At 39.5% G+C, this 12,254-nt stretch overlaps 1 protein-coding gene across 2 annotated transcripts in view; it reads left to right on the top strand.

Annotated features, from left to right (window-relative positions):
* Nucleotides 1–2,297: 2,297 nt before the first annotated feature.
* hspa12a (heat shock protein 12A) overlaps nucleotides 2,298–12,254 on the top strand; it is a 40,239-nt gene continuing 30,282 nt past the window's right edge. For both annotated transcript variants that reach the window (XM_010870267.4, XM_010870268.4), the window contains exon 1: nucleotides 2,298–2,727. In XM_010870267.4, the coding sequence (XP_010868569.1) occupies nucleotides 2,637–2,727 (91 nt within the window). In that variant the 5' untranslated portion in view covers nucleotides 2,298–2,636. The remainder of the gene's footprint in view (nucleotides 2,728–12,254) is intronic.

A 12,254-nucleotide genomic window follows, 5' to 3' on the forward strand; every position in this document is an offset into this window, starting at 1 on the left:
GCAAAATATATCGGGAATGATCAACAAGAAGAAGAATTTTAACAATACCCACACTCTTTGCCAATAGTCGACAAGCTTACAAACCCCCTAAAGCAGATAGCATCAGAACTCATGTCCACTGTGAAATGTAATGAATTTGCTTGTTTCTTTAGTGAAAATATTATAAGTATTAGACAGACCATTACAACTACACAGTCTGTTAATGACACTGTACCGTAACTATGACCACCAAGACATAACTTGGTTATGTCGCAATTTAATACAACTTATCAAAAATCCCTAGAAGAAACATCTTAAAGCTTCCGCATGTTGTCTCGACACACTGCCATCAGACTTTTTTTTAACTATAACAATGGACCTACAGCAAACAGTTAATAGCTCTCTGCAGTCAGGCATTTTCCCAATGTCTCTAAAAACAACTGCCATAAAGCACTGGATGCATCTATCCCTTTAATAGCCAAGATCATTGAGAAGGTTGTCTTCAACTCAGCAATTTTGTGACCTCAAGCGGTCTCTTAGACAAATTTCTGTCAGGCTTCCGTCCTCACCACAGCACTGAAATGGCCCTGCTAAGTTTTAAATGATATATGTCTGAATACTGATTCTGAAAAAATAACAGTTCTGGTTTTATTAGATCTCAGTGCAGCATTTGACACTGTAGATCATAGAACACTTCTAGATAGGCAGGAAAATTGGGTAGGACTCTCCGGGACAGTCCTTGATTGGTTCAGATCTTATCTAGATGGCCGAGTTACTTAGTCACCATTGGTAATCATGAATCTGATAGGGTGGCTATGACATGCAGAGTTCCACAGGGATCAGTTCTCAGACCGCTTCTGTTCAATCTCTATATGCTACCTCTGGGCCAAATTCTACAAAACAACATTAACTACCACAGCTATGCCGATGATACTCAAATATATATGGCTCTTGAACTGTTTGACAGCAGTTCAATAGACTCACTGTGTCACTAAATAGAGCACATAAATACCTGGATGAACCAAAATTGTCTACAATTAAACCAAGATAAAATGGATTATTCTACAATTATTGTGTTTGGCAACAAAAATAAAAGAACTAGTATTAGTACAGAGCTGGATTCTCAGGCCCTAAAAACCAGGGACCAAGTGCATAATCTTGGTGTTCTGCGGTCACCAAAACAGCATTCTATCATCTTAAAAATATAGCCAGAATCAAGGTCTTGGTGTCCCAAAAAGACCAAGAGAAGCTCATCCATGCTTTTATGGTTGACTACTGTAATTGCCTCTCAACTGGACTCCCCAACAAACTGAAAAACAGCTGCAGCTCATTCAGAATGCTGCTACTAGAATGTTAACCAGGACCAAGAGAACAGAACACATCACTCCAGTTCTTAAATCTTTGCACTGGCTTCCAGTCAGTTACAGAAGAGATTTTAAAGTGGTGCTTTTAGTTCATAAATCACTGAATGGTTTAGGCCTTGAATACATTTCTGATATGTTTGAAGAATATAAAACGAGCAGGGCTCATAGATCCATGAACACAGGTCTGCTAGTAGAACCCAGAGTCCAAACTAAATATGGTCAAGCTGCATTTAGCAGTTATGCTGCACACAAGTGGAATAAACTACCAGAAGATCTTATCATGCCCAAAACGTATCCATTTTTAAATCCAGGTTAAAACACTTGTCTTTTCACACACCGACTGAGCACTTAAACTTAACCCCACAGTTTAGCCTTACAGCTTTTATAGCTTCCTATTCTTTTATCCACTTTTTATTCTATTTCTATTTTCTTATTCAATGTTTTCTTATTATGATGTTGTTTTGATGTTTTCATTTAAGTATTTGTTTTTATGCTATTGTATTTTTATATAATTGTATTTTTATTTGTAAAGCACATCGAATTGCTTCTGTGTATGAATTGTGCTATATAAATAAACGTGCTTGCTAGGACGCTAAAAGGGAACTGAGGCATTATCCCAATTTAAAGCAATGTCTGTTTTTCGTCATTTATTACTAGATGATGTTCCCTGACATGAAGTTCCCAATACCATTAATTGTTTTTAGTAGGCCCAACTTGTCCTTAAATAGAGAATGATGTTTTAAAATAGAGAATCATAATTTGCTAGTTCATTGTATTAGTGTTAATATTAGCAAATATTGTATTATAAGAAATTGTCATAAAACATGTTTTAATAAAATCAATATTTTTACGCAGGCGGTCTCCAGAAAAGACCATAATTTGCCAGTCCCTGGCAAAAAAAAGTTTATAAACGCTGGTATAGGCTGGCTCGTGCTGCATCCTTGCAGTCCCTGCTTTAGACTTTAGCCTGGTTTGGGAGACATTCCTTGCCAGAACAGCTGCGCTAGCCGGGGAGGGGCGGGACAGGACAGGACAGAGGGCTACCTAACAATCGGAAAGTAGGAGCCTGGGGTAGCCTACTACCAGACTTCCTTTCTTTGGATGTTTAGATCGTTTAAACTCGACTAAGCTGAATGGGTCAAGCCCGCTGTGCATCCTGTAAATGTGCTTTTTAGCTCGCCATTAATAGCAAGTCTTATTTTCTAGTTAAAGGAAGTGAAGAAAAAAGAGCGAATATCCGAGGGAAGAGAATTGAGGTTGTCATATATCGTAAAGTAAACAAGGACAAACTGCATGTGTAACTGTTTAAGGGAGACTCAAGGAAAGATAGAACAGATGGACATGACGACTGAGAAAGAATCGACACCAGACAACATAATAGCAGGTAAAATGCTCTTTTGTTACCCTCTTGTGATTCTGAAGTAGGCTATCCTGCAAAAAACTCTAAGCTATTATTGGAAGCTGAAGCTACTCTGTAGGTGCGCACATTATATCAGTGCGCATTACAGCTTTTTGAGATCACACCAGGAAGATTCCTTTTCCGTTTTCACGGTTGGTGTGACTCGTCCTTGTACGTGATTGCTTTGGTATAGAGATATGCGCTCTCGATATATTTAGCTTTGATATGATAATTCATTATTTTGCCTATAAACTACAAGGGTTATTATTATTATTATTAGCGTAGCCTATAAGCTAGTGTCGTGGCCATGCGGCTTTAACGGGAATCAGTTCTGCCGCAATGTGGGGGTTTAGGCTACCTCTAAGAACTCACCTTGACCACCACACATTATTATAATTTTACTCTGCAGTACAATTCCACTGCAGTCCATCAAAATGGGTATCAGTCTCGTTCACGCACATAGGCCTGCTATTACGCCCTTTTTATTTCGCGGAAAAGGTATAAACGCGCGCTGAGCTTGATCCTCTATAGCGGTGCAGTTTGGTCACATGGTCTGTCCCACGGGAGGTCTGACTCAATGCAGCAAAAGTCTGCGTGCCCTACTGTCATAGCAGGTAGAGCAGCAATCTGGTAACGTTTGGGCAATCGGTATATACTCTGACTGCTCTAATTGATAGCAGTTATTTGAATTGTTGTATTATACGGAATGGGCGTAGCCCAATGGGCAATCAGTTCAGGCCTGGATGCAGTGAATTTTTGTTGTTAAAATTCTTCTTTTCATGGTCAACATGTAATTTAGAACTAGGCTTTACATTGGTTTATTTTCTTTTATTTGCAAGAAAATCTTCATAGATGAGTAGGCATAAGAAGGCATGTAAATTGTTTTTGGGATATAATTTAAATCCGAAGAAGAGATTTCAATTGGCGCTAACTACGCGCTGTTGTGTTGTGGTGTTGTCGTGGAAGTTAGGTGTCCCACTAGTGATGCCCCGCTGAGAAGTTAAAACTGAACAGAGGACCTCCTGTCTGTATTAAGTCTGTCATCTCCTAATTAGCACACTTCATCCCAGGATGTTGCGCAAGCATGTGATTTGTTGACAACCGGTTGTGAATACGCTATGGTGTTGTCTCGTCACAATGAACTTGAGGCTTGACCATTTGCCTTTTCCACCTTTAGGGTTGGGTTTTGTGACAGTTTATCGGCCTGAAGTTTGCGCATATGTCACAGCATACTCTAGTTTTTGAGCAGCCAGCAGACAAACATTTTGCCTTTGGATTAAATCCCAATGCATGCTCGTCTTTCACGTTCCCACGGCGACACGCTGAGGATTCAGATAAAGAGATCTTTGTTCATTTTGGGGGCACTCATGATGCGCCCACATAACGGCTCGATTGAGCCCTTTCTCAGAGGACTGGTGTCACAGAATGACGTTTAAGCAGCTTGTTTATTATTTTGACATCATCAGGGTAAAATTCTACAGAAATAATATCATCACACATTCCTGTGTTTTGAACGTCAGAGCTGATTAGCAATATGCTTTGGATACCTTTTTACAGAGATCGATCTATGCTTGATTTCATGATCAGAAATAATTGACTGGATTTAGTTTGTTTGTTCAGAAACCATAAACAGCCTGGGTTTTTAGTGATGGCTGCTATTTTCTTATATTTCCTTGTTCATACCCTTTGCGGGATCCCAAAAACCTGGATGCTCCTGTTTTCAGAGGACAATGAAAAGCAGAACCTATTAGGCCATGTCACTGTTGTACATTACCATAGTGACACTTAGTCAAAAATATTTTGTTTAACAGTACGGCAGAGAACAAGCACAGACCTAGTGCTAGAATATGTTCAATGGGCATTTTATGATAGGAGAGCACTTTTTCACAGGACCCTTGTGAATACCGGCACATGTTCCTGTAAAAAAAGACATTTTCCATAAAGCACGAATGCAGTCAGTCATGATGTTTTCATCTGATTCTCAAACAAATGACAAATCTCAAACATATTGAAAACTAGTTTACCTTTGCACATTCATCCAAAACAGGTTCAACATCCAAGCAGTGTGCACACACACTTTACTTTCATTTGTCAGTGTCTGAAACTCTGGAGAAAGCATCTGAGCGAGTCAAACATTGCCTACTTGTCTAACTAAATGTTACTAATGTTTCTAATTCACTGTGGTATACTCTTTTTTTAATCTATACTTTCTTTTGCCAGTGAGCATCAGATAGATGGGCTGCTATGATGATAAAGGGGTGGTTTGTCGCTTATTGGATGCTCAATCTGAAAATGATGATTCTTTCTGTCGGCACGCATCTCTGTCAAATCAGTTGTTAATAGTGAAGCATTTGGAATGGCAAGGTGCTGCTAACCCCCCACTCCCCATGGCCAGTACCGTGCACAGACCTTTTGAGAGGCATGTGCTGAAACTGATTAAACGGGCGGAGTTGTCGGCTCACATGGACGGTCGTTGTGTCAGAGTGCGTGATGCACGGCAAAAATGACGGACGACACATGCCAGTTGGAGTGCGAACAGGTCCATACAAACTGGAAAGGGCACTATAATACAAAGGGTCATGTGCTCTGCACAGGTTGAGCCTTACCTGTGTACGTGCCTGGCCATGGCTCCGGGCCTTGCCTAGACATTTGTTCTACTTCTCGTCCAGTACGTGGGAGATGCTGCCCTGATGCTGTGTTTTACGCCTGCTACTTTAGGTTATCCTACCACTGACTTTGTGATATGGTCGGAGGGCATGTGCTCTGAATGCGCTTCAATGAGCCGCTGCATTGAATTTAGGCTGATGCAATGGGGAGGTGGCCGGATCTCTCCCTCCTGGTCGACTGGTTGTCTGGAGCCCTCCTGAAGAAGAGCAAGGGGGGGCCAAGTGCGGCTGGCCCTGTATCAGCATGGCCTGCTTCTTATTCCACACAACACGTACCAATCCTAATTTGTAAAGGGGGACGGTGACCTCACCGTCGCTGAGATAGAAGTCACCAGCCACGGCAGAGTCATTCCATTTCTGCTTTGTAGGAGGACAGGACAATGGAGGCTCCATACTATCCAGGGTGTGGTCACAGCTCATGTTTCTGTAGTAATCTTGTCTTTTTTCAGTTTGATTAACGTACAGTGTTTTAAAAATATTAAGCACTGTAACAATTAACAGTGAAATGGGAGAATGTGGCAAATGAACATTGATCTTGCACTCAGCTGATGGCTTCAGATATATTGATCAGTTCCCATCTTGAGAGCGTGACAAATTTTAGAGATGACAAATAAAATCCAAACCCTCTGATTGAGCATGTAGACACACCCAAAACTGATGATGAATTTGGGGGATAAACTACACATGATTCCTCTGAATGAATTTGGGGAGTAGACTACACATGATTCCTCTGAATGAATTTGGGTAGTAGACTACACATGATTCCTCTGAATGAATTTGGGGAGTAGACTACACATGATTCCTCCGAATGAATTTGGGTAGTAGACTACACATGATTCCTCTGAATGAATTTGGGGAGTAGACTACACATGATTCCTCCGAATGAATTTGGGTAGTAGACTACACATGATTCCTCTGAATGAATTTGGGGAGTAGACTACACATGATTCCTCCGAATGAATTTGGGTAGTAGACTACACATGATTCCTCTGAATGAATTTGGGGAGTAGACTACACATGATTCCTCCGAATGAATTTGGGTAGTAGACTACACATGATTCCTCTGAATGAATTTGGGGAGTAGACTACACATGATTCCTCCGAATGAATTTGGGTAGTAGACTACACATGATTCCTCTGAATGAATTTGGGGAGTAGACTACACATGATTCCTCCGAATGAATTTGGGTAGTAGACTACACATGATTCCTCTGAATGAATTTGGGGAGTAGACTACACATGATTCCTCCGAAACAACTCTCATCAAACGAGTCGGATCAACATTTTATTTAGATAAATACGATTTATAGCCAGATTTCCAAGTATTCCCTGTAGTTACTGAGGTCAGAAAAAAAAGAAGAAAAAAATTATGTTGTAGTTGGGAGGCAACGAAAAGTACTCAGTGGCACCTCAACAATTCTACCAACACCAGCAATATTATTTGTTCAACGGAGATCTCCAAGTTCGTTACAGATAAACAACACAGACTAGGACTGTTTATACTACAACAATTGTCCTGATGACCAATTCATTTAAATCATCTTTACATGGCATTTAAATGCTGTTTTGTATTCACACTATAAGACAGTGAACTCTCGCTGGGCCAGATGTATGCATTAAGGCACAACACGTGTGCAGCTTTTAGGCCTCCAGTCCTGGAAGGGATATAATCTCACTGTCTGTTGTTTTCCTGGTAACTAATGCAGAGCTGCCCAAGTGTTGTGGTTGGTTATAGTATCATTTTTCAGATGTGTGATAGAAATTCAGCAGAACTCTTTAAGGAAGGTAAGGTATATACAGTGGTACAATTAATCAATACATCAGCTCTGTACATTTCTAGAACAGGTGCCAGTGTAAGATTATTTTTCTGTTGCTTCCCAACAACAGTTTGGATCTGATTCTGTTCATACATGGAGCAGGACCAGACATACAACGTCACAGCTAATTTCACTCCAATACGCACTGACTGTGATGTTGTCTTTAGGTTTGTCAAGTAGCCTTGGGGAGTCTCTCAGGAAGGTGTGTCATGTAATTTAGCGAAAATTAAGATCTTCACCTTTTCATACCAAAACAATCTCTGACGCATATCTGACCAAGTTTTGTTCAAGTCTTGTTTAATAAAACTAACGTAGTGTAAAAGCTGCTTTAGTTTAACACTGGCGACAGCTTGTCACAACAAGTAATTAAACTAGAAGGCAAATCATAGCTACATAAGTAATCTATTATATCTATTACACATCAGTTGATTAAATGGTCTCACATTGTCTAATCAATGCGATACCTGTCTGAAGGCTCAGCAATTAGCCCCACTGCAACTGTCACATAAAAGGTTATATTATTAAATAATTTATTAGGGGATTTAGCTTTGATCCATTTGCAGTCGGATCATCCACTCAGATGAGAAACACCCCACGCCTGAATTTATTTCCTTCCTTTAGTTACTGCTCTAGAGTGTGTACTATATTCTAAAAAAATTACGAGATTCAATGTTAGCCCTGTTGCTAATCCTAGTTTTCCTCTGGTTTGCTTAACTTGAAGTGGACTGTTTTTCCTATTTGTCCAGCTGTGAGTATTTACACAGACTCCCTCATATATGACTACAACCTCCTCAACTTTAATTAACAGAGAGAACAGTTGTATAGTATTTTTAAAGACCAGGGTCAGCATGGCACATTCCATGCATGCAAGGGACCAATCCTGAGTGTCAAAGGAAAAGAAGTGTGCAAGCAATTAGGTCCAGTCAGATGCTGAAATGCCTTAAAGATTACTTCTAGCCTAAGATTGTATTGTAAGAATCACTACATGATCAGTCAGGTCACGAATCAGCTGGGTGACCATAGGTGAACATTGACCATTGATTTAGATTTGGTGGTGTACAATACAATACAATACCTCAGTGTGGGTCACACCATGAGCTGTCAAAAATGAATTGCACCATAGATGTCCTGTCATGCCATGTCATTCTACTCACATATCAGTTAGTAACATAGGTGACATTTTAGTTTCTCATGGCAACCAATACATTCTTGCTGAGTGTTTGGCTGGGCACTTTACAGCACATCACCAGTGATGTCACAGCTCCAGTACAGCTGGAGCTACAGCAGTGATAAAGCTGTTTTCATATTAAACATGTACAGTGTAGTAGACCCTTCAGCTGCAGAATCTAATAGGCTATAATTGTTCATTTACTTGCAATCTGTCTGTGAAATGCATGGGGGCGTTGGAGGATTGGTGGCTGCAGTCAGAGCTGATTTAAGACTTCTGCCATTAGTGGCTCTGCTTGAGTTCAACCCAATGACTGGGAGTGACTGAGAAAGAATGGTAACCAGGCAGAAAGTTGTCTTTTAATGCCAAAAAGACCTTAAGATTAAAAAGTTCCAACCGCTGCTCCAAGACAAGACACAGGACAGAGGTGCCACCTGAACACATGGGTTTCTTCTCAACAAGTAGATCACATTTCTTACCTGTGTTGAACTTATGTCATTAAAGTGATTGTGATAGGATACCATTTTGTTATTGCCTAGATGTGAATAACTTAAATAGCTAGCCATTCTGTGTGACGATTTTGGGGACTTTTCCCAAGCTATTCAGTTGTAGATGTGAAAATAAGTGCAAACCAGCTGCTAGACATTAGCTGTCTTTTGAATTACACAAGAGGCCCTTCTTGAACATACTGCAAACTCTCTGTGTGTGGTGCTCTCCTTAATTAAACAAAATCTACTCCACAGCAAGCTGTACTCATTGTATTTTCTCAACTCTACTCTTTGTAATCTCAACAGTTCAGTGTTGGAAACGAAAGCCTACAGAGGAAGCTCACGCCTGGTTGATGTCCAATAAAGCCTTATTGGTTTCACATGTTTTTGCCGGACTCTAAGAATGTAAGAATGTGTTACTACTTACTGGTTTTAATCACATTTCTCTCCCATCATTATGATGTCAGATACAAGATCTTCAACATAAATTTCCAAAATCAGTGCTGTCTACATCAGTGCTGTCTACATCTATGTTAGGGACCTGCATTCCTTTGTGCTCTTTTTTATTTAATGGATGTGTTGCTCTAAGCTGTTTGAGAACAAACAACAAAAAACTGTATTAATGAAGGACGGTTCAATAGATGCAGTGCAGTCGGATATCTTGCTAAGCCTGCGCAGATTCTCAGACAGATTTAATTTAAAGCACCATAGCTGTGTGTAAACAATAATGAATTGGAACTCTGGTAAAAACAAAGCTTTCAATTATTCTACGTTGTTAAATTATTTAGCATTAGCTCTGCCTTCGGTGCACCTAGGGCCAAAAAAAGCATTGGGGCGGATCCAGACACACGTTTAATAGTAAAATGTGTGAAAGCACTGATTGCAAACGTCTTGATGATGTAAAGTTAGTATCTTGAGCGTGATCATGTAAATTATTGCCAAAGCAATGCTGTTGTTAGCGAATGTCTGTGAATGTTTATGTGTCTACAATAATTACACAATGGGAAGCTATTTTTGTCATTCAGGATGTCTAGAGAAAGAGAGAAAGAAGCCATTGTTTTTTGGAGAGGTTTTAGTAATTTCCTCAGTATGACCTAACTGCTCTGCCCTGGTAGGAAACAAGGCTTTCAAAGGCCTCACCACCCTCGTTCGACAATCCCATCCATTTATATTTGGACAATGAAGCTGTTTTAAAAATCTTCCTCTGTGTTTCAGCCTTTTAGATTTAGCATGAAATATATCATATTAAGCGATAATACACAAAGATTATTTTTCATACATATTCTTTAGAGTTACTAAGTATTTGTGCAAATTCAAATTAAAATGTAGTATTTTGTCCCATGGTCTTTGCACACAATGACTACATAAAATGTATTAACGATTTTGTTAGATACAGTTACAGTTTCCAAATAAACCTCCTTTGATGAGGAAATTATATTGTAGCATATTACCATCTTCCTAAAATGTTTTGTTGACAAATGTGCAGCATTTCTTAACTTTGACATTCATTAAAATTAGCAGGTCATGCAGGTCTAACATTTTTGTCAATGTGACATTCTACCTGCTACATCAGACACCCACAGAAATAGTTTTTTCCCTCAATATTTTAATTTACGAGACAGCATGTCACGTTTCATGGATCCTGGATTCTGCCATTGGATGTGACACTATGCAACTAGTATAGCAGCTGATTTCTTTTTTTTAAAGGACGCCATTGTTAAAAGCTAATGATAATATTGGACACTCGATGGCTCATGTATTTCTTTTAGTTTAGACCGCTTAGCTAGTTAACATAGCTGAGCCAGCTAGTCAACCTTTATATTAAAGGAAATGGAATATGAATGCTGCTATTCACTCCAGCAAACATTAAGTTGAATATGTTTTGCAAAAACTGAATAGGTATTGTTGCTGAGTCAGTAAATGGCTACTGTAGCTGATATGAGATTTTACAAAGCAGCTGCCTCCCACCAAGACTCTTGTCAGCAACTGTCAACTGTGATCAAAAGGATCCAATGCTCAATAAAACATGCTGACTGACAAAATAGTATGTAAAAACAGTCTCTTTAATTTTGGTGCAGATTGTTATACATTTTATAAACCTAGTCAAGCAGTTTGTCAGTAGACAATCTAGCTAGTTTGCTTATTGACGTAATGTGAAATACAGGAAGCTTCCTTGGACTTCTGAACCTAGCTTTGGCTGACACTAGGGAATTGTCCCCATTCTGTAGGAACTTGTGTTCATTGGAGAGGGACTACCTAAAGGGAACTAACATATTTAAATGACTAAACGTACATAAACATTGAGCTAGCCTTGACTGATAGACACATCTCTGTATGTTTATTTGGTAATTGGCATCCCTGTTCCTAACATCTTGGTTATTTACAGGTCATAGGTGATGCTGGCGTACTGTTTTTACAAGTTTCTTAGTGGGAAGGTAAAAACACAAGTTGTGTAGCTGCTGAGCCATTTGTTATAAAGCCTCAGCCAGCCTTTGTGTCAAATTGTTACGCTTATTTTTTAAAAGACTGATCTGGAAAAATGAGTTTTTTTTACATTTAGTCCGGCAACAAGCCCATTCGTCTGCAGATAATGTGGAGAGAGCTGTGAATAGTGTCTAACATTGAGCTTGGGTTGGTGTGGCTGTGGATAGAGGGACTCTCTCCATCATTGGAATTCTCCTATTCTCCTGTGGCCACGCCCTGGGCGGTTGGGTACGGTGAGACGGGCCTTAAACTTCTAGATAATATTTGTACGGTGGAAACAGGAACATCACGGTCTAAGGAGATGGACTTGTAACCTTGAGATGGTCAATGCTTGGTTACAGCCTTGTGTCTGACTTTCAGACAAATCTTTCTTCATGCTTATTGCAGTGTACACAGTGAGGCAAAACAGGAAAATTCTCATTATCAGGTATCTGCAACTCACCATGGGTTAGTTCAATTCCGAAATAAAGGACAATAAAAAGAAATCTAACTACTTCTAGCCAATAATATTGTCCAGGCCATTTTAGGTTTGCTTCAGGGAGTGAGCTAAGATTTAGTCAAAAATAACATGTAGTAATACATATATGAATACCAAAAGATCAAAAAAAAAATGTCTAGACAAAATGATGGATTATCAGTCATGTTCTGTATTAATGATTTTAATTTTCACTCAGTCCAATAAAGGCGGTGCATTTGCAGAATCTCCTCTGCTGGACCATCTTATGACTGAGCTACAGAAGACACAGATTTATAGATTGAGACAGTTCTCTTTATATCAGCACCTTGGTACTTCCTGGTACAGCCAGATACCATGGAGGGAGTCCTGCACACAGTATTTAACTTGTACTTAGAAATGAATAAATGTACCCCCTTTAAGTGAGTAAATTAT

Source organism: Esox lucius, chromosome 6 (assembly GCF_011004845.1).
Source record: "Esox lucius isolate fEsoLuc1 chromosome 6, fEsoLuc1.pri, whole genome shotgun sequence".
Taxonomy (NCBI): Eukaryota; Metazoa; Chordata; class Actinopteri; order Esociformes; family Esocidae; genus Esox; species Esox lucius.